Consider the following 23,583-nt stretch of genomic DNA (forward strand, 5'->3'; position numbering starts at 1 on the left):
TTTCAAAGTAAGGTAGATTAATGTTACCTGATGTATCATTATGTTGAATGAGTGTATTTCATAATTTTAGTAAAGAATTACTATGGGTTATTTGAGAAAATGAACATGGATAAAAGGTCGATTACTCATAAGATAAATCTCTTGTACTAACTGGGTATTAAACTGGATATTTTGTTTTAAAAAATAACATCAGTATTTTTTAAAATGTGTATCTATTTACAAATTATTTTGCACTTTATGTTGTCAGGGTTACCATACTCAATGAGACAAGCTGGTCTTCCATTTGGAATTCTGCTTCTCACCATCGTCGCATATGTAACAGGTAACCCAGTTTGTGGATTATATGTCTAATCATTGCAATATATTTAACAGTTGTCACTTTTACATGACATACATCCTAAACTCATGGGAGATTACTTTTCTGTTTTGTTTATAGATTACTCAAGTATCTTGTTGATTAAAGGAGGAAACCTATCTGGAACCAACACGTATCAATGTCTAGTGAATAAAGCTTTTGGTTTAAAAGGCTATATGATTCTTTCAATTCTGCAATTTTTATATCCTTTTATTAGTAAGAGCTTAATTTCAACATTGTTTGAACATTATTTTTTCTAGCTAGTATAATTTGTTACCTTTGGCAATCAAGTGTGCATTACAAATTATTTAGAGAATGTAGTTAGAGCTATATAATTTTTGATGTCCAAGAAAACATATATGCCATTGTATCTTTTACGTAGCAATATAGAAATACTGAATATGCAAAAAGCCATTAGTGGTCTGTCTGGCGGTAATACCTTGGATGTCCCATTTTCTATAGTACCCCATGTAATACTCTAAATTTTGGCCACGTACCCATCCAGTTTTATTGAGCTTGCCATAATGACTTCCAAAAACGTTGGCGTAATGTTGATTTTTGGAGAATTTATGGCCTGCAAGTTTATTCGTGCCAGTGGGCCTGCCACTGCAAATTCACTAAGACCCAAGATGGCCCAAGGCACAAATGTGTGTCTCTTGCGCACTTTTGCCATGTCTGGGATTGGAGATGGGGTCAGTGGCCAGTAGCTTGGTCAGTGGACTGAGCCCTCAGGGACGATATCAGCAACCATGCGTGGTAGGAGTTGTAAGATCTGGGTCTGGAAGTAGTTAAGTTTGGGGAGTCCTGAGAAAAGCATGTAAATTAAACGAAAACAATAAATGGGTTTCCTTTCCAGAAACAAGGTCCAGCTGTTCAAGAGATTCCTTGAAATAATTCTGCTGAAGAGACAGCAGTTCTGAAGATGCCAATGATAAGCATTCTTTGGAACAGTGGTGCCTAATTTCTTGTGCAGGAAGGGTGATTCATGCAAAGAAATTCGAAGTTGAATTTCCAAAGTGTTGCAATTTGACCTGGAAGTTGCATTCTATTCCAGAATTTTTTTTTCAAATAAAGGCAATGCTCTGTGTCCAGATTTTTAAACCTGTATAATTTTCTAGTCTGAGCCATTCAGAAAGTGAGCTTTTCACTTGGCATGTAGTTCAAAAGTAGTAAAAGTGTGAACTAATATTCATGATCTATATAGTGTAACTATATTAATGTAGTCATTAGAAATGGTAATAGAGTCATAGAAAAGTACAGCTCAGAAACAGACCCTTTGGCCCATCTAGTTCATGCAAAACCATTTAAACTGCCTACTTCCATTGACCTGCAATGGGACCAGAATCCTACCATCCATGTGCCTATCCAAGCTTCTCTTAAACATTGAAATCGAGCTTGTATGCCCACTTGCACTAGCAGCACAATCCACACTCTCATGACCCTCTGAGTGAAGGAGTTACCCCTCATGTTCCTCTTAAACTTCTCACCTTTCACCATTAGTCCATGACCTCTGGTTATAGTCCCACCCAATCACAGTAGAAAAAACCTGCTTGCATTTACCCTGTGTTTGCCCCTCATAAGTTTGTATATCTCTATCAAATCTTTCCTCAGTCTTCTACATTTCAAGGAATAGTCCTACCCTATTCAAATTTCTCTTATAACTCAGTCCTCCAGACTTGGCAACATCCTTATAAATTTTCTCTGTACTTTTTCAACCTTAATTACATCATTCCTGTAGGTAGCTGACCAAAGCCATGCCCTAGGCCTCAGCGATGTCTTATACAACTTCAACATAACATCCCATCTCCTGTACTCAATACATTGTTTATGAAGGCCAGTATGCCAAAATCTTTATTTATGACCCTATCTACCTGAGATGCCACTTTCAATGTATCATGGACCTGTATTCCCGGATCAAAGAAAAATTAGATCATTTATATTTATAAATGTATTGTTATAGAGTTTATTCTTAACCACATTTGTTATGAACATGAATTCACTTTGTAAAATGCAAAATTTAATTTTCAGCCATGATAAGCTACAACATCATCGCGGGAGATACATTAACCAAAGTGTTGCAGCAAATTCCAGGTGGTAGGTTATTATTAAAGGATTGTTTCATATCGTAACACTGAATACGAGCATTAGATTAATTCTAAAATGATATACACAGGTAAATTATAAATTGTGCTTTTGGTAGTGTTCGGGTCGGGTGACCCAGGAAAGTACAAGAAGTCCAGGTATGATATCTGGAGTGCCATCTCACATGTGACATGGCAATTCTAGGCCAAACCTGAAACACTGAAGGTTGTGTGACCACTGTGACAGGGCTTGAATGCCATCAGCTCCTACAAAGTAAAACCAAGCAACCTGAATGACAACAGGGTTTCGCTCCCAGATGAGCTCAATGATTCTTATGGTCACTTTGACTGACAAAACATGGAGGCACACTCGTTAACTCCCACAACCACTGATACCATTTCACTCTCTGAGGCCGACATGAGAGCATCTTTTAAAAGGTCAACCCACCGAAAGAATCTGGCCTAGACGGTATATCCGGCCAAGTACTGTGTTAATCAACTGACTGGAGTGTTTACTGCTATCTTTAACCTCTCACTTAGACAGTCTGAAGTTCCCACCAGCTTCAAACACGCTTCTATCATTCTGATAGAAGTTTGATTTTTCCATCAGGGACATTGTGAACTTCCATACCTGGCTCTGATGCAGCCAGTCAATATGTTCTCCTCCACAAATCTGTCGAACTTTGTCAAAGTTTTCGATGTCATGCCAACAAGTGTAACCATATTGCCATCAACAACAGCTTAATTGCAAGAGCTACTTATCTATTTAAGCTAAGCAAGGAAACAAGATGTTGTGGGAATGTTGCTTGAGTACTGTTCTTGTCAATGTGTACATCACCAAACTATATCTTCAGTCATAAATTAATCAACACTACATTTTAGGATAATTATTGTATCTTAAAGACACTCATAAATTTCCACAGACATACTGTGGCTGCATCACTACCTGCTATGGGTGGGGTGGAGGTGGGGGACTACTGCACAGGATCAAAATAAGGTACAGAAAGTCAGCTCCATCATGGGCACCAGACTCCCCAGCATCCAGGACGTCTTCAAGGAGCGATACCTCAAAAAGCTGACATCCAACATTTATGACCCCTATCACTCCGGACATGCCCTGTTCTCATTACTACCATTGGGGGTGGTGGGGGGGGTGGGTGGAGGGGTGGAGATAGAGGAGCATGCAGCCACACACTCAATGATTCAGGAACAGCTTCCTAACCTCTGTCATCAGATTGTTGAATGGACATTAAACCCATGAACACTACCTCACTACCTTTTATCTCTTTTTGAACTACTTATTTAATTTTATAGCTATAGCTATAGATATATATACTACTGCCAGATAACATCAGATTTCATGGTGTGCTAGTGATTCTGACTTTGACGACAGAATCTTTACATCCTCCAGATGAATTAATTTCTCAGTCAGCTTTGTTCTGTCTAGAAACTTGTTACATTCCTCTCTTTTCTTCAAAGTCATTAATAGATACAGGAGATTGCTAGATAACCAGTACTGATCTTTTTTACAACTCCATCGATAAAACTCTGATATTTTCTGCATAGTCAGAACTTAAATGGCATTCACTGACTGCCCTAGGGAAGGTGTTGGTGAGCTGTCTTCTTGAACTTGTGATGAAAGACTCTCAATGCAGTTTCACAGGGATTTTCATCCATTGTTGAAGATTGCACAAGATAACTTGTTGAAATTCAGTTGCATGAAAACCAATGTAATCATCGTCATCATTATGTACCATGTTGTATGTAACCCCCTGGGTCGCCTCAGGCTCGCTCAGCTCATTTCGTCTAGGGGAGCAGCCTTCGGCCCCGCCAAACTGGGTAATCAGCTGGTGTGGATGCTGTGTGATGTCCCCGCCTCACCCAAAAACAGACAGTACACCATATGCGATTAAATGAGTACAATTTATAAAGGTTACTATAACTAAGTGATTAATAACGATACAGTATATATGAAGAGAAAATTAAAGAAAAGGCGCCAAACTTATCAAAGTCCAAACCACTTCGTGCACAGCCGTTGGAGCTCAATTTCTGAAGTCTTCTGGCCACCATTCGATCTCCTCCGAACTCCTCGACTCGCAGCTCAGGACCCTCCGAACTCCTCGGACTCTCCAAACAGCTCAGGACCCTCCGAGTGGTCAACCAAGCACATCTAGCTTCATCCCCCCCCCTCCTCGGAGAATCTCCCGGCCTCGGACCCCCCTTTGGGGTCCGATCCTCGCCCAGCTTAGAGCATTGCGTCCTCTCTCTCGACCCCCTCACGCCGATCTGCCCAAAAGCCCGTCAACAAAAGCTTACAGACTCAGAAGAAAGAACATTAATCCCCATTTGGTTTACAAAGGAATACCATTCTCGGTATCAGTAAATTAGCATTCCTGCTAGTTAACAAAAAGAAACCCTTTCCCAACAGTAACAAAGAAAAAAGAAGAAACCCACTTTACATGTATTACATAGGTGATCAGGATCTCATGACTATGATTGTCCTTGGCAAGTTTTTCTACAGCAGTGGTATGACATTGCCTTCTTCTGGGCAGTGTCTTTACAAGACGGGTGACCCCAGCCATTACCAATACTCTTCAGAGATTGTCTGCTTGGTGTCAGTGGTCACATAACCAGGACACCAGCTACTCATATGACCATCCACCACCTGCTCCCATGGCTCCATGTGAGGCTGGTGCAGAGGGCTAAGAGGCGCTACACCTTACCCAAGGACAATGCCAGGAGTGCCTTACACCTCCTTTGGTAGAGATGCATCTCCACCCTGCCCCCCAATGTTATACAGATTGTAACCTCAAGTGAACACATTCAAAATAATTTTTGCTGAAAGACATAAACAGCTGGTCAGTGATTAAGTGAAACCCATTTCTGTTGTTGTACTTTTTGGCCTAGACAAAATAGGTTCACATGTTTTAATAGAATTCTGCCTGACAATCAGGCTCCTAATTTCACAATCCATACAACTCACAAGATATTGTTCCACATTCCATTTGGCAATAATGGTTGGAAAGCTGTTTTTAAAGAGCTGTCTTTTGACTTCAAGATTTGCATACAATACACAATGTTAGGATGTCTGCCAATTTTGAAATGCCACAAGTGTCGCTGTTGTGGTAGCCGAATTGGGACGATGCCAATGGTCATGTGTAAGAGGTTAAATCAAAAGGAAATAGGGTTGATGGGATTTCTCTGAATGCCTTCTGTGATTTGTTGGGACAAAAAGCTGCCTTCTATCTCACAAGGAGGAAGCTGAAAATTGTTGCAGTCCGTGAGCAGAAAACAGCATCTTAAAGTTGGTCATCTCACATTCCACACACTACAGAATGCTAAGCTGTTATGTAAATAAGTACAATACTGAGTTTGTTAATGTAGAATTTAATTTTAAAAGCATGTTTCATAATATTTCTATATCATTTGTTCAAATTCTAGTTGGCCCTGAAAATATCTTAGCAGAGAGGCATTTTGTGATTGCAATGACAACCCTCGTGTTCGTGCTCCCATTGTCCATGTATCGTAACATTGCTAACCTGGGAAAGGTGACTTTTACTTTCATTATTGTTCACGGCTTTGTTAAATATTTTAATGTGAATAATTTAGACATCACCATCATTGGTTACATAGAGTCTTAACTTTCACAACCGATTAGTCTCTGGCATTCTGCAAGATAGACCATAAGATAAAGGAGCAGAGTTAGAGAACTCAGCCCATCGAGTCAGCTCCACCATTCGATCATGGCTGATTTATTATCCCTCTCAACCCCATTCTCCTGTTTTCCCCCGTAACCTTTGACAGCCTGACTAAGCAAGAGCCTGTTAACTTCCACTTACTCAATTAGTTGGCCTCCACGGCTGTCCCTGGCAATGAATTCCACAGATTTATCACACGCTGGCTAAAGAAATTCCTTCTCATCCCTGCTGCAAATGGACTTCCCTCTCTTCTGAGGCTGTGTCCTCTGGTCCTAGTCTCATCCACCATTGGAAATACCCTCTCCATATCCACTCATGTAGTCCTTTCAATATTCAGTAAGTATCAGTGAGATCCTCCCTTCATTCCTCTAAACTTCAGTAAGTATAGGTCCAGAGCCATCAAACACACCTCATGTATTTACACTTTTATTCCCCGAATCATTCTTGTGAACCTCCTCTGGACCCACTGCTTTACCTATATGTCTTTTCTTAAATAAGTGGCCCAAAAGTGCACTGAGTACTCCAAGTTCGGTCTGCCTAATGCCTTTTTAAACCTCAGCATTGCATCCTTGCTTTTATATTCTAGTCCTCTTGAAATGAATGTTAACATTGCATTGCCTTACTTATCACCAACTCAGCAAGCAAGTGAAACTTTAGAGGATCCTGAAGTCACTCCAAGTCACTCTGATTTTTGAATTTTCTCCCCATTTGGAAAATAGAATACATCGTTATTCCTTCTATCAAAGTGCATGACCATACACTTGTTGGCCAGGGGTCAACATATTTACATTGTTGTTTGTGCAGACAATAAAGTGCAAGCTTTGATTCAACGCACTTCCCTCTACTATATTACATCTGCCACTTCTTTGCCTATTCTTACAAACTGTCTTTCGGTCAACTCCCTGCTTCACACTACCTGTCTCTCCTCCTATCTTGGTATTATCTGCAAACTTAGTCACAAAGCCATCAATATCATCATCAAAATCATAAACATATAACATGAAAATTAGCGGTCCACTAGTCATTGGCAGGCAACCAGAAGAGGCCCTCTCTGTTCTTGCACTTTGCCTCCTGCCAGACAGCCAGTTTTCTGTCCATGATAGTATCTTTCCTGTAATGCCAATAGGCTTTCATCTTGGTATGCAGCCTCACGTGCTGAACATTGTCAAACGCCTACTGAAAATCCAAGTAAATAACATGCACTGACTCTTGTATATCATTCTTGTCTGTTAGTTCCTTAAAGAATTTCAACATATTTATCAGGCAAAATTTCCCCTTAAGGGAACCATGCTGACCTTAGCCTACCTTATCATACACCTCCAAATACCCCAAAACCTCATATTTAATAATGTTAATAATGGACACCAATATCTTACCAATCACTGAATTCAGGCTAACCCGCTTATAATATCCTTTTCTCTGCCCCCTCCCTTCTTAAAGAGTGGAGTGAGATTAGCAATCTTCCCGTCCTCCGGAATACGGTGATTCTTGAAAGATCATTACTAATTCCTGCACAATCTCTTCGGCTACCTCTTACAGAACCCTTGGGTGCAGTCCATTTGCTCATGGTGAATTATCTACCTTTAGACCTGTAACCCCCTGGGTCACCTCAGGCTCGCTCAGCTCATTCTCGTCTATGGGGAGCAGCCTTCGGCCCCGCCAAACTGGGTAATCAGCCCCGCCTCGCCCAAAAACAGACTGTACACCATATGCAATTAAATGAGTACAATTTATAAAGGTTACTATAACTAAGTGATTAATAATGATACATTGTATATGAAGGAAAAAAAATAAAGAAAAGGTGCCAAACTTATCAAAGTCCAAACCACTTCGTGTACAACTGTTGGAGCTCAATTACTGAAGTCTTCTGGCCACCATTCAATCCCCTCCGCACTCCTCGACCCGCCGCCTGGGACCAACCACGGTGGTCGACCAGACGCTCCACACGAATCTGTCTTCGTCTCCTCTCCTCACCGAAAACCTTGGGCCTCGGACCCCTGCTCGGGGTCCGTTCCTTCGCCCAGCTTCCAGCATCGCGTCCTGTCTCTCTCACCCCCTCGCGCCGACTTCCCAAAATGCCCACCAACAATCAGTTTACAGACCCACAAGAAAGAATAACATTAATCCCAATTGGTTAACAAACAAATACAATTCACGATATCAGTAATTTTAACCCAAACAAACTTCCAGCACTTATCATAACAAAGAAGCATTCCTACTTTTAACAAAACAAAGAAGCCATTTTGATTACATACACAGTAACAAAGAAAAAGAAGAAACCCCTTTTACACTCTCCCCCCACCAAATAAAAGTCATGTCCTCATGACTGTTAAATAACTCGTCACCTTTCCTGCCGACACACCCTAACCCAAGCACAAACAGTGACATCTCCTCCCCACACAGTAAACCTCACGCCCTGTTCCTCAGGTGCTACATAGTCCAACTACCTGGGAGTTCCCTAACCCTTCTGAGACCCCCGTACCCCCTCACCGAAACACCTCAGGCTCGGACACAACTGGGGACACCTTGGGCCCACTACCAACTCCTCTCTCAACCTCTCACTCATGCCCCACACTGCACACAGCTAACCCTCCCCACTGCACCTGACTCAGTGGGAGAAGGGCCAAAGGTCTCTTCCTCAATCGAGGGAAAGTCAGCAAAAGGCAGCATGTACCACACATCCAGCACATCATCCATCGAATCTGTATTCTTCCTCATTTCTGCGATCGGTAGCTTCTGTTTGATCTTCTCCAAATGGAAACATGTGGCCTGCACTGCTCCTGCAATTGAGATATCAGCTTCTTCTCTGGCCCCTGCAACTCTCGCCACAGGCTCAGCAGTTCAGACTAACACCGACGAAATGGCAGTGGGGCCATGGGTTGTCCGTACTGCTTGGAGAGTGAGGAGTGACAGGTTGGGATGTTTCAGCAGTGGTGAGCTCCGCCCGGTTGTTGGAATAATGTCCAGCCCTAAAGGGGCGGAGGCGTGGGCAGAGTGGATCCCTCAGTTGTTGGGTGAGTGGCAGTGCTTGGCTGAGGGAAAGCGACAGGGATTGGTTGGAAGTTTGAGTAGGTGGGCTGGTGACGTTGTTAGAACTGTCGGGTGCAATTACCTCGGGGTGATAGCTGTCAGTTATGTGAAAGTGTGGGAAAATGCGTGTGGTTCGACTGGAAGTCAAATGCTGCAGCTGGGGGGCTTATCATATCCATGGCAAGAGATTGGTGGGAAGTTTTTAGGGTATCCCTTTTGGTTAGGAGGGCAAATAAATTGCTTGCAGTGCCAGGGGGATCTGTCAAGTGGATCAGCTCCTCCCTCAGTTGTTCAGTTGATCCGAGAGGTGTCGGGAAACTTAGAGGAGGCCCAGTGGGGATATGGCTTGGGGTCTCTGGGGAAGCATGTTCCCAGCAATGTACCAAGGAACTCCCGAAAGGAACAGACCCTATTCCTGAAGGCTTAGAGGGACCAAGCGCACAGGTGTTGTTACGGATGGATGAAAGTCAAGTTAAAGCCATCCTCGGCACCGGGGCGCCGGTTAAGTTGCTGTACAGTTTGTTTTATAACCGTTATTGGAAGCATTTACCCTTGACGACATTGAGGGCACTGGAGATTTGGGGTACCAGTGCCGGTGAATATCCAGACGACGGTTGTTGGTCAGTGAAAATGGAATTCTTAGAGGCAAATGTGGGGGTGACTGAGGTTCATGAATCGTTAATGCTGATGTGTCCGGACACTGTTGAGATGGGCAGCGTTTCGGTTCTGGAGAGGACCAATACCCTGCTGATGTGCTTGGGGGCCTGCCCGGAGGAGGCGGGTGAGTGCTGTTTGGAGGCATTGTCGATGCACCCAGGGTTTCGAGCTGCTTGTGCGGACGTGTGTAGCAGCATTGGGCTGATACCGAATTCAAACAAGAGCTGGTGGTGGTACGGCCTGGGGGAAGTATCTGAGGGTGAGACCCTCTTAGTGGACGCTGCGAAATACCACGAGGGAGGGGAGTTGACTGCTGAAGACACCTCGGAGAGAGAGAGGTTGCGGCGACTGGCCCCTATAGCCATGGAAGATGTAGGCAGCGTGTGTGTGGATTATAGTGCGTTGAAGAAGCGCACTGTCATTGACCAGAATACGGCCCTGAGGGCCGAAGAGGCGATGGCCTGTCTGAGTGGTGCGACGTGGTTTAAGGTGCTGGATCTGAGGAGTGGATGTTGCCAGATCCCGATGAGTGAGGCCGACAAGGAGAAGACGGCCGTTATAAATTCCCTAGGAGTCTTCGGGTCCGAAAAGATGCCCCAGGGCAGATCTGGAGCCCTTGCAACCTTCCTGCGGGACAGGTGGAAGACCATAGGGGGTGTGGAGGCGTTTGGAGTTTTGGTGTATGTGGATGATCTCTTGGTATTTGGATTTGCCTCAGGAGAATATGAAGTGAGGTCATTGCAGGAGCGGCTGAGAATTACAGAGCTAAAGTGTTTTCTGGACACGTGCCAGGGCTGGCAAAGGTCGCAGCTCCTGAGTGACTGTCTCTACAGAATCAAGTTTGAAATAAAGACGGAGAGACTGGAGAAAGTGATCTGGAACCATTTGGAAGACTTACAAGTTGGAGAGAACGAAGAAAGTTGTCTGACTGAGGGCAACAGCAAACTGAGAACCTGGAGAGGGGATTTTGCGGAGGTGAAGAAATTACAGACAAATCTCGAAAGAGGGAAGCGGAAGCTTGAAGAGAACCTGAAGATGACCATCGACAGTTCAAATGAAGTGCAAAACCTGAAAGTTGATCTGGAAGAAGTCATGAGGAAGAAAAAACTGGAGAGAAGTGCAGTGAATACTGAACTGGAGGCTGACCAATCTTTAATTGCTGCTTTTCAGGTCGGGGTGGAAGAAATTGTTGGAGTAACTGCGTCCCAGATTGAGATGGCCGGGATGCATGAGTCAGAGCTGCTGAGCCTGTGGCGAGAGTTGCAGGGGCCAGAGAAGAAGCTGATATCTCAATTGCAGGAGGCTGAAGAGACTGCAGGAGCAGTGCAGGCCACGTATTTCCGTTTGGAGAAGATCAAACAGCAGCTACTGATCGCAGAAATGAGGAAGAATACATTAAGGTATTTCCCCTTAAGGAAACCATGCTGACCTTAGCCTACCTTATCATACACCTCCAAATACCCCAAAACCTCATAATTAATAATGTTAATAATGGACACCAATATCTTACCAATCACTGAATTCAGGCTAACCCGCTTATAATATCCTTTTCTCTGCCCCCTCCCTTCTTAAAGAGTGGAGTGAGATTAGCAATCTTCCCGTCCTCCGGAATACGGTGATTCTTGAAAGATCATTACTAATTCCTGCACAGTCTCTTCGGCTACCTCTTACAGAACCCTTGGGTGCAGTCCATCTGCTCATGGTGAATTATCTACCTTTAGACCTTTCAGTTTCCCAAGCATCTTCTCCTTAGTAATAGCAACTACACTCACATCTGCCAAAGTTCCTGGGTGTCAAGATCCCTGAGGATCTAACCTGGTCCCAGCATATTGATTTAGTCATAAAGAAGGCAAGACAGCAGCTATAATTTATTGGGAGTTTGAAGTGATTTGGCATGTCAACAAATACACTCAAAAACTTCTATCGTTTTACCATGGAGAGCATTCGTACAGGCTGCTTCACTGTCTGGTATGGAGGGGCTACTGCACAGGACCGAAAGAAGCTGCAGAAGTTTGTAGATCTAGTCAGCTCCATCTTGGCCACTATCCTATAAAGTGCCCAGGACATCTTCATGGTGTGGTGTCTCAGAAAGGCAGTGCCCATTATTAAGGACCTCCAGCACGCAGGGCATGCCCTTTTCTCACTGTTACCATCAGGTGGGGGATACAGAAGCCTGAAGGCACACACTCAGTGATTCAGGAACAGCTTCTTCCCCTCTGCCATCCGATTCCTGAATTGACTTTGAAGCTTTGGACACAACCTCTCTTTTTTAATATAGAGTATTCATGTTTTTGCACAGTTTTTCATAGTCTATTCAATATTTGTAATTGATTTACTTGTTTATTTATTATTGTTTTATTTCATTTATTATTATTACTATATTTTCTCTCTCTCTGCTAGATTATGGATTGCATTGAACTGCTGCTGCTAAGTTAACGAATTTCATGTCACATGCCGGTGATAATAAACCTGATTCTGATTCTGACTGGCACAAAATACTTATTAAATTTATCCGCCATATCTTTGTCCCCCATTGCTACCTCCCCGGCATCATTTTCCAGTGGTCCAATATCCACTCTGGCCTATCTTTTATGTTTTATATTTATGTATATATATATCTGAAAATACTTTTGGTATCCTCTTTGATATTATTGGCCAGTTTACCTTCATATTTAATCTTTTCTTTCCTTAGGCATGTTTCAGATGCCTTCTGTTGGTTTTTAAAAACTTGCAATCCTCTAACTTCTCATTAATTTTTGTTATATGCCCTCTCTTTTGCTTTTATGCTGTCTTCAACTTCCTTTGTCAACCACGGTTGCCTCATCCTCCCTTTAGAATACTTCTTCTTTGGGGTGTAACTATCCTGAACCTTCCAAATTGTCACCACAAACTCTAGCCGTTGCTGTCTGCTATCATCCCTGCTAGTGTCCCCTTACAATCAACTTTGGCCTGCTCTTGTCTCATGCCTCTGTAATTCCCTTTACTCCACTGTAATACTGATACATCTGCCTTTATCTTCTCCCTCTCAAACTGCAGCGGGAGTTCTGTCATATCATGATCACGTTCCACTCAGGGTTCCTTTACCTTAAACTTTCTAATCAAATCTAGTTTATTACACAACACCCAATCCAGAATTGCCTTTCCCCTAGTGAGCTCAACCAGGAGTTACGCTAAAAAAGCCATCTCGTAGGCACTCAACAAATCAACTCCCTTGGGATCCAGCACCAACCTGATAATTCCAATCTACCTGCATTTTGTAATCTCCCATGACCATCATTACATTGCTCTTATTAAGTAGTTTTTCTATTTCCCATTGAAATTTATATCCAACATCCCGGCTACTGTTCAGCGGACCTGTATATAACTCCCACCAGGGTCTTTTTACCCTTGCAGTTTCTTAACTCTACCCACAAGAATCCTGCATCTTCTGATCCTATGTCACCTCTTTCTGTGGATTTGATTTCATTTTTTACCAACACAGCCAGCCCAGCCCCACCTCCATCCTATCTAGCTGCCTGTCCTTTTGATAAAAGATGTTTTCTTTGATGTTAAATTCCCAACTATGACCTTCTTTCTACTACAACTCAGTGAGGTCCACAACATAATACCTGCCAATCTCTAACTGCACCATGAGAACATTATTTCCGATATAGCATACAATTAAATATAACACCTTCAGTCCTGTAGTCATCACCCTTTTTGATTTTGCCCCATGTTACACCTCATCCTATTGACTGCAATTTTGTTCCATCATCTGCCTGTCACACTATACACAGCATTGTTTTATGAACCAATTATCCCATTCTTCACCATATCAACCCAGTTCCCATCCCACTGATGACTAACTTTAAACCCTCTCCAACAGCTCTAGCTAACGTGCCCGTAAGGTTATTGGTCCCTATTGGGTTACAGTGGAACTTCTCCTTTATGTATGGGTCATACCTTCCTCAGAAAAGATGCCAATGATCCAGAAATTTGAAACCCTGCCCTCTACATCACTTCCTCAGCCACTCATTCATCTGTACTATCATCCCATTCCTGCCCTTACTAGCCTGTGGCTCTGGGAGTAATCCAGAAATTAATACTTAGGATGTCCTGCACTTCATCCTCTTCTCTAACTCCTTACACTCTCTATGCAGGACCTCCTCCCCCTTTCTACCTATGTCATTGGTGCCTCTGGTTGCTCACCATCCCTCTTGAGACTCTTCTGCAGCTGCTTGAAGACATCCTTGACCCTAGCATCTGGACCCTAGCTTCTGTTTCGCATCCAAAGGATCTGCTGCTTGTCACCTTAACTATCGATTCTCCTATCACTAACGCTCTGCCTGACTCTATCCTTCTCTGCCGAGCCTCAGAGCCAGACACAGTTCCTCTGGTTTGGCTGCAACTGCTGTTTGATCAACCCCCCTCAGCAGCATCCAAAGGGGTATAGTTATTGCTTACTGGAGTGGCCACAGAGGAACCCTGCACTGACTCCTTACTCACCTTTCTTCTTTTGGAGGCTCCCCATCTACTACCTGAAGTCTGCTTTCTTGTGAGCAGCTCATCTATGAAGTTTTCAGTCTCCTGGAGTGCATCCAGCTCCAGCTCCAGTTCCTTGACCTTGTCAGTCAAGAGCTGAAGTTGTGTGCACTTCTTGCTGATGTAGTTGTCTGGGAGTTATAGAGTCGTTGAACACTGCAGCAGAGAAAAAGGCCCTATAGCCCTAACTAATGGCCTCTCCACTTAAACCTCATTTCTCTTTATTGGCCCTTACTAAGTGTCTATTAACCCAAGCAGTCTCCCACTCCACTGAGAAGTACTGACAGGGCCCACTCACTTTTTAAAATCTGCATTTAAAGTCCACAAAGAACTGCCTCCAACTTACTTTGTGTCTTCTGCTCTGCACACTGTAACTTGGAGATTTTATCCTCCACTTCTTCAAATGTGTGGTCTCTGAATGTCTTCCATCAAAACCGGGTTGGAGAAGGGAGCAGGAACTGGATAAAGAAAGTTCCTGCCTAAAACCTAATGAAGTAGCAGAGTAGATCAATAAATACTTTCTTTCCAAATTCCTCATAAGTAGTTTGGTAAATAGTTATGGGGAAGTTTGTAGGAAAGGGAGAGCAAGGCACCATATGGAGGGCTTGGAGTTGGAAGCCTAGAAATTTCTTGCTTCTCCTGACGGTCATGGAAGGAATTTGAGATCAGTCTATTCAGGCATAAGTTCAATATAATGACAAGTATCTTTTGTTACGTACCCCGTAACTGGGTCTCTTACCAGCAAAGATAGAGAGGTCCGTTGAAGTCCGATGGTACTATTTTTAAAAGTCTTTATTTATAAAGGGGCACAAAAATAAGATTAATACAAACATTCAGATAATATACGTCGTCAATACTCAATCTAAAGCGCGAGTATAATAATAACCATCAATAAGAAACAGCTCGATCGTTTGTCTAGGGGATAATATATTGTCCAATGGAAATATAAAAGTCACTCAGTTCCTGCAGGCTTCAGCCTTTGGGGACCGCTGGGTTTTCGCTTGTTGGAGAGAGAGAGATTTGTGAGAAAAGAAACTTGCCCAGGTCTTTTATGAAGCAAATCCGTTGAATCGGGAAAGTTGGTTCCCCATTGTTAGTTCAAGAAAATTATTTCTGTGGTACCTGCCACCGGCTCCCAGGCAAGGGAACTGAATGCACGTGGCTTCCTTCAAATGGCTTCCCGCTATTACGGGATCATTAGCGTTTCTTCTGGTGCGTCTGAAAGGGGTTGTTCCCCCCAGACCCTCTTTTATACTTCCTCATGGGGTCTCAGATGTCAATCAGGTTGGGATGATGCAATCCCTCTCTCAACCAGCCCACTTTGCCCGAGGGCTTGCAAGTAGCATAGTCCCCAATCCACAAACGTGGTCTCCAGGAGACAATGGCCAGGTCTCTCTCATTTCCTGGGTCCTCTGAGCCAACCCAATAATGCTCTTGCGATTCTCACAAAGGAGGGGGCTCCCGCGCCCCTTCGGCCCCTCAGAGCTGTGGTGCATTCATAACACTTTCTCCTCATAGATCCTGGATTAAATAGAGTCAGATAACAATAATTCAAGCCTGTTCTAAACATTTATCAAAGAACTTTCTGCTTCTACACAGCTGCCACACTCTTACATGGTGTGCGGTAGAATAGAGGGATCTGGGAATATGGATCCATAATTCCTTGAAAGTGAAATCTCTCATGTCAAATTTACTGGAAAAACGGTTGGATCCAATAAAATAAATCACTGCAGATATTTTAGCTGCCTGTCTGCCCAGTTTCTTCAGGAAGGCAAGTTATTATCAGCTCTTGGGTTTTGTAGATTCACTCCATTCTTTTTGACAACAGCAAGAAAAATCTGTGAAAAATCTCTTGCATTCTCTGTAATGGATATTTAAGTGTGCACCTATATCAAACAAAAATATTGTGTCAGCTTTGAATCGATCTTCTCCTGACTGAGTTGATCTTGTGTTGATCGATGCAATGGTTCCTAGTGTTGACAGATAGAGTAGTTACTTAAAAATCCCTGGGTTATGAAGAGAAAAATGAACTCAGTAGATTGGCACTATTCAGAACATTCACTAAAAATGCATACTGGAAGATTGAATCAAGCTTACATTATTTTTCTCATGGGCAAATAAGCAGTTTCTGTCTCATTGAGACAGAATCTGGAGTGGTTTCAATTGAGTGAAATCAAATGTAGTTTAGTTCATCCTATTCTAAATATATACTAAAATCAATGTTCTTAAATAAAATATTAATTTTCATTATTAACATGAAATATTAACCAAATGTTTTGTTCTGATTTTACAAAGTCTGGATAATGGTAAGACTGGTTCTGAAAAATCAAGATAAGTTCCTTGTTACATTCAGCATTCTACATAAGAGATCATGTTCAGCTCTTGTGCAATTCAACCTTGGGCAAAGTGTTTGAAGTTCAATTTAATTACAGTGAAATAGACACCAGAGATTTAGGAGAGGATTCCTTCATCAGAACTGAAAAGTAAACAGATACATTTGATCAGAATGTGAAACAGGAGAAACAAGGGGTTGGGAAAGTGACATAACAAGGATTTAGTGATATGACTTAACAAAGGTTGGTGTAACAATTTGTTTTAGTCAAGTAATGGCCAGAACATGTAAATAGTAAACAACATTAAAGGAATAAAAGATGGGAGAAAAACATCAAGGAAATGAATGGACCGAGATAGGAAAGATGGAAAAAAATCTCCAGAGAGATCAGATGTAAGTAAACCTCCAAGGCACATAATTTTTGAAATATTATTTAAACTCCAGTAGAAGTCAAAATCTGCATGAAAGTTACTCTATATCTTCCATTGCATCATAGCTCTTCCAGTCAACTTTCTATCATCTGCCATTTGAGGTAATTGAGAATTTTGAGTTATTTTTGAATGGGGGACTCTCTCCCTTTTCATGCCACAGTCAGAGATTATGATCTGGATCACTTTAAACTAGCATTGCAGATTTTTGGTAGACAAACTATTATGGAGGTGAGGGTGATGAGTTGCTTTTAATGTTAAATAAATGTAAACTTACTTTCTTTGCATTTTGTTTTCCAGCTCTCATTGGTCTCACTTGTTTTAACCCTTGCCATCTTGGTAATAGTTGTAGTCGAAGCTGCAACCCTTGGACCAAAAATGTAAGTGTTTTAAGTAATTACCATGAACATTGCCATACAAAAGTAATTGTTCAAGGTTTAAAATAAGATTTAGCTGCAAATATAAAGAAATGGGAGCAGGAGTAGGCCATTTAACCCTGCAGTTTGTTGACTTGCTATTTCAGTACCATATTCTTGTTCACTTACCTTTTATATCCAGAAATTGTTATGTTTTGTAACTTCAAAACTTTAAACTAATTCAAAGGAAAACAAGAGCCAAGAGATGTGAGTCTTAAGTTTGTTCTTTAATTCTTTAATTTAATCTATCTACCTTTTAAAATTATTCAGTGATTTGACCTCTGTTGCCTTCTGTATGAATGAACACCACAGATTCAGCCCTAGCTGAGTGAATAAATTTCACCTTGTGCCAATCCTAAATGCTCTTACTCTGTACCCTGAGACAGTGATTGAATTCTGATTGCAATTCCAGTGATGACATTTATTGACTGGAGTCAATATTTTGGATTATTTGGGTCTAAATTTGATAGATGTGGGTGCTGAACATGATGAAAATGCTCTTTGTGTCAGACCTTACACACTGAATTAGCACTAGATGTTATCCAAGATCCACCATTACTAATCTCTGCTATAAATGGTTGCTTTGCCATGGATGATCAGTTTATTATTTTACTATCAAATATAATACTTAAAATAACATGAGGCAGGCACAATAACAATTTAAAACCTTCACTTCAACTGGGCAATGTGATCTGCAGATCACCTTTGGGCAAGCTGTAGCAGCTGCTTAGCCCTAACCCCCTCACTCCACCACTTTATCAGGGTCAGGTGAAGCCACAGGAGCAGGTGGTGGATGGTCGTACGAGCAGCTGGTGCACATCACAAGTCCTGGTTATGCGACCACTGACACCAGCAGACAATCTCTGAAGAGCATTGACACTGCCCAGAAGAAGGCATTGGCAAAACTCTTCTGTAGAAACACTTGCCAAGACCAAACGTAGTCAAAGACCATGATTGCCTACATCTTATGAAAAGGGTACATAATGAATAGATGAATGAATGTGATCAGTAGTGAGTAATGTTCAAAACATGGATAATTTTTCACTCTACTAAGACAAATCCAAACTTAAATCAGGAGATGAGGTTATTTTTAAAAAAGCAAACTAATAAATATAATAAATTTCAAAATAAGTAATACTGAAATTATTGAAATGACTCTTTTAGCTTTAGTGGTCTAGGCTTTAATTTTATGATGAATATCTTCTCTGACCCTAACTAGCATTAGATCAAAAGAGAGCACTGTAACTCACTTGGTTTCTATCATTTAATTACATATTCCACACTGAACCAATCTGAGCATGCAACCATGTTTTTTTAAGCTACTTTTGTTTGTGCACTATTTATTTTACTTAACTATCAGATATCCATTTACTGTAACTCAGTTTTTATTATTATGTATTGCAATGTACTGCTGCCATAAAAACAAATTTCACAACAGATGCCGATGATATTAAAGGTGATTCTGACAGGAGGTCAATTTCTTCACTTTCAAGTTATCCAGCTTTATGGTAATTTAAATTGAATACCACCATCTACAGAGTGATTTATTCAGTATATTTTGGTTGATACTTCTCAATCTCTTACACTTCTAACATAAAAACTAACATAGTTCTTATTTGCAACACACAAAATGCTGGAAAAACTCAGCAGGCCAGATAGCATTTATGGAAAAGAGTGAACAGTTGATGCTTCGGGACAAGATACTTCATCAGGGCCAGAAACAAGATGTGTTCCTCCAGCATTTTGTGTGTGTTGGGTTTGGATTTCCAGCATCTGCAGCTTTTCTCATATTTATTGTTTTTATTAGTTATATGAACTACAAGATTTTGTACTTCTAAACCAGCATGTTCACCACCCTTGACTTTATCTAAAATTATATATTAAATGACAGTTCTCTTATAAAATCCAGTTCATTACACAACACTCCAGAATTGCCTTCTCCATGGTAGGTACAAGCTGCTCTAAGAATCCATCTCGGAGGCACTCCACAAATTCCCTTTCTTGGGGTCCAGTACCAACCTGATTCTCCCAGTCTACCTGCATGTTGAAATCCCCCATAACAACTGTAGCATTACCTTTTGTGACATGCCAATTTTAACTCTTGATTCAACTTGCACCCTATATCCAGGCTACTACTTGGGGACCTGTAGATAACTCCCATTAGGGTCTTTTTGCCCTTACATTTTCTCAGTTCTATCCATACTGACTCTACATCTCCTGATTCTATGTCACCCCTCGCAAAGGACTGAATTTCATTCCTCACCAGCAGAGCCACCTCACCCCCTCTGCCCACCTGTCTGTCCTTTCAATAGGACGTATACCCTTGAATATTCATTTCCCAGCCTGGTCCTCTTGCAGCCATGTCTCTGTTATTCCTACAACATCATACTTACCAATTTCCAACTGAGCCTCAAGCTCATCCACTTTATTTCTTATACTTCGTGCATTCATATATAATACTTTTAATCCATTACTCCCCTCACCTCTCAATTCCTATTGCACTTGGCCATACTCTCCAATCCCTTCTTGAGCTTTCTGCCCGTTAATTCTATTGTCTTTCTTAACTTTTCTTATTCTCTTTTTCCTTTAACTCCATCATTATATTTCCAGTTCATCCCCTCCCCCCCACTACTTAGTTTAAACACACCCGTGTTGCAGTGGCAAACCTGTCTGTCTGAATGCTGGTCCCCTGCCTCTTCAGGTGCAACCCGTCCCTTTTGTACAATTCATCCCTACCCCAGAACAGATCCCAGTGGTCCAAGAATGTAAATCCTTGCTTCCTGCACCAGTTCCTCAGCCACACATTCAGATACCCTATCTCCCTGTTCCTGCCCTCACCAGCACAAGAAACCGGAAGCAAACCAGGGGAAGAAGTGGAGGAAAATTAGATCAGGATACTCAACATAATTCAAACTACGCCTTGAAGTCATACTTAAATATTTCCATTGCAATCAACCATGAACTTTTTTAAATGATGGGAAATGTCTGTGCTGTAACTACAGCCTCCCATTGGGGGGAAGTATGTAGAAAGAAGGAGAAATGGTTAAAGGGAATGTACTAAGAAGTGATTGTTTCCTCTTGAAAATCCTCAGAAGTGAGATATTTAGAAAAAACTGTTTTAAAGACAATATTACATCAACAGTCTTTAAATTATTATTCATTTGTTCCATATTCTGCTGAAATTTGGACCTGATATTTCTGAAATAATAATATTATTCTATGAGGATTCAAAATGATTATTTGGAGATAAATTAAAACAGATCGAAGAAAGCGTGTTAGTATTTGAAGGAATTCATTCTAAATCCAGCAGGAGAAATATCAACTTTGATTTTTCTTTCTTGCTTTTTAGTATGATTCAAACAGCACCATTGACCTAAGCTTTTAATTAAGAATGACAGGTTTATGACCAATGGAAAATGGCTGGCCTCCCAATCCCATTTCCTTAAATTGAGTAATTACTGTGAATTTATAGACTGCAATAACTATTTACCTTGTTATATAAAACTATCTCTCAAATGCATGCATGTCATAAACTGGAAGACAATATACAGGAGGAGCTTTCTCATCCAAAATGTTGGGATCCAGCATCATCTGCAGGATCTCTGGTGGAGGTAACAATGTAAAGAGAAACTATAAAATTAAACAGCCCAATTTCAATAGTTCAAAAGAAATAGCTCATACTTATTGGATAAAAGTACAATGCTACTGTTTAGTAAGAAATATTTTCACTGGTAAGGGCAAAGATTGATAGAAGGTTGTATAAGTTTCATTGTGAGTTAAGTCTTAGCACATTTCTGTACAGAAACAGTTTTCCATGTATTTTTTTTCCACACAAAAAAAATCTGAAAGACTAATGGTTCTCGGAGATATACATACAAAAGAGATGAGAGTTATCTACCTACAGTATTTCTAATAATCAGTACTTCCAACACTAAACCATCTGAGGAATAAGGTGACAAGAATTTCAGTGCTTTCAGTGGGTGACTGGGCTCTGTGAAATAACATTGCTGGAGGGCACATGGCCCTGGCCGGATTCACAGGAGCTACTGCAGATGCTGGAAACCTAGAACAACGCACACAGTGTTCTGGAGCGGCTCAGTGGGTCAGAGCAGCATCTGGGGACAGGAGTAAACTGGTGACATTTTGAGCCCAGCCCCTTCACCAGTGCCGAAGGAGGGTTTTGGCTGAAAACTTCAACAGGTTATTCCCATCCACAGATGTTGCCTGACCTGCTGAGCTTCCTCCAACACATTGTGTGTAATGCCTTCTGCACTCTAGGAGGCAGGGACTTCACCTTCACAAGTAGAAACTTGTTCAAACCTACAGGTAGCATCCCTATTGTGGCAACTGACAGTGATAACTAACTGTCTATTACTGTGTTCAAGAACACCTCAACATTTCATTGCACAGACATGTGGAGGAAGATGTCAGTGCCAATTTTAAGCCTTACTCTTTTCCTCTTCATTCTAACTATTAGGTAGCCTGTAATTAGTGCCACAAATAGATAACAGTGAAATTAGCAGTGTGATCATGTAGCAGAAGTACTGCAAGTTAGAAGCAGACAGATTTGAAAAGTGGGAAATGACAAAGTTCAAGGAGTGGCACGAAAGAAGACTCCTTTCAGAACCTTGATAATCTTCATGGGGAGCCTCAGCTCTCTGAGCTTTTACTGCAGACAATGGGTAGCACAATGGGTAGCGTAGTGACTAGCACAACGCTTTACAGTACAGTACAGACGACTCAGATTCAATTCTTGACGGAGTTCGTACATTCACCCCCATGAATGCGTGGGCTTGCTCCTGGTGTTCCGGTTTCATTTTGCAGTCCAAAGGCTTACTGGTTAGTAAGTTAATTGGTCATTGTAAGTTGTCCCATGATTAGGCTAGGGTTAAATGGGGGGGTGGCTGGGTGCCGTGGCTCGGGGGGGGGGGGGCTGGAAGGACCGGTTCCATGCTCTAGAAATAAATAAATACATACATTTATAGAGTCACTATATCTTTGAAAAGGGGAAATGGCACATTGTGGGCAGCTGACAAAAGATATTCTGCCAGGCACATAAGAAGTACTTTGTTGTGGGAACGTTTCAATGATGAGGAAACTGAATTTGACTGAAGTTATCCCCTTTGGTTCAGGAGCCTGATAGCTGAGGGGTAATAACTGCTCCTGAACCTGGAATCTTGTGTCTACTCTACAGGGCATTTGAAATTCTATGCTTGGTTTTGATCTTTGCTTCTAAGAAAATGTTTTTGTCTTGGAAGCAATACAGTTGGATAGTGTCCTGGGATATCAGGATTGTTCTGAACAGAGAATCTGATGGAAGATCAGACTATACTCTTTTGAATTTAGAAAAATGAAAATTTGCCATACCAAAGTAAGATCTTGAGAAGGATTAATAAATGTCAATACTGAAATGTCATTTTCCTCTTGGATTTGCTGGTGAGAGGATGAAGATATACATTATTCTTGGCTGTAATGATACAATAAGCAGCCTTAATCACTGAAGCTAAAGCAAACATTCATCTCCCAGGCTTCAGGAAGACTGAAGTCACATCTCATTCAGCCAGCCATGATTCCTCCCCATGGCAATAACCCCATCACTTTTCCCAGTTGTTTTAAAAGCTTTCTTGTTCAAAGGCATTTTGTTACTGACATTGTAAGAATACAAAAGTAAGATACCTTACAACACACACAAAATGCTGGAGAAACTCAGCAGGCCAGGCAGCGTCCATGGAAAAGAGTACAGTCGATGTTTCAGGCCGAGACCCTTCAGCAGGAAGGGTGGAAACATCGACTGTACTCTCTTCCGTAGATGTTGCCTGGCCTGCTGAGTTCCTCCAGCATTTTGTGTCTGTTGTTTGGATTTCCAGCATCTGCAGATTTTGTCTTATTCGTGATAAGATACCTGACAGGCAGTTTCCACATATAGTGGCTTTCACATATTGCCACATACTTACCTCTGACAACATTCCATGGATATTTTGATACATGCAGGTGGTGGTGGAATATATAGAAGCTGGAGCCAGCAAGATTGCTGGAAATCCAAAGCAACACACCCAAAATTCTGG

At 41.7% G+C, this 23,583-nt stretch overlaps 1 protein-coding gene across 2 annotated transcripts in view; it reads left to right on the forward strand.

Moving 5' to 3' along the window:
* Positions 1 to 252: 252 nt before the first annotated feature.
* Positions 253 to 23,583, forward strand: part of slc38a11 (solute carrier family 38 member 11) — a 76,531-nt gene continuing 53,200 nt past the window's right edge. The window contains exons 1-5 of one of the 2 annotated variants that reach the window (XM_059966048.1): positions 253 to 322; positions 437 to 571; positions 2,384 to 2,449; positions 5,878 to 5,984; positions 17,403 to 17,482. In XM_059966048.1, the coding sequence (XP_059822031.1) occupies positions 262 to 322; positions 437 to 571; positions 2,384 to 2,449; positions 5,878 to 5,984; positions 17,403 to 17,482 (449 nt within the window). In that variant the 5' untranslated portion in view covers positions 253 to 261. The remainder of the gene's footprint in view (positions 323 to 436; positions 572 to 2,383; positions 2,450 to 5,877; positions 5,985 to 17,402; positions 17,483 to 23,583) is intronic. The other variant, XM_059966047.1, reaches the window with a different exon arrangement.

This window comes from Hypanus sabinus, chromosome 4 (assembly GCF_030144855.1).
Source record: "Hypanus sabinus isolate sHypSab1 chromosome 4, sHypSab1.hap1, whole genome shotgun sequence".
Taxonomy (NCBI): Eukaryota; Metazoa; Chordata; class Chondrichthyes; order Myliobatiformes; family Dasyatidae; genus Hypanus; species Hypanus sabinus.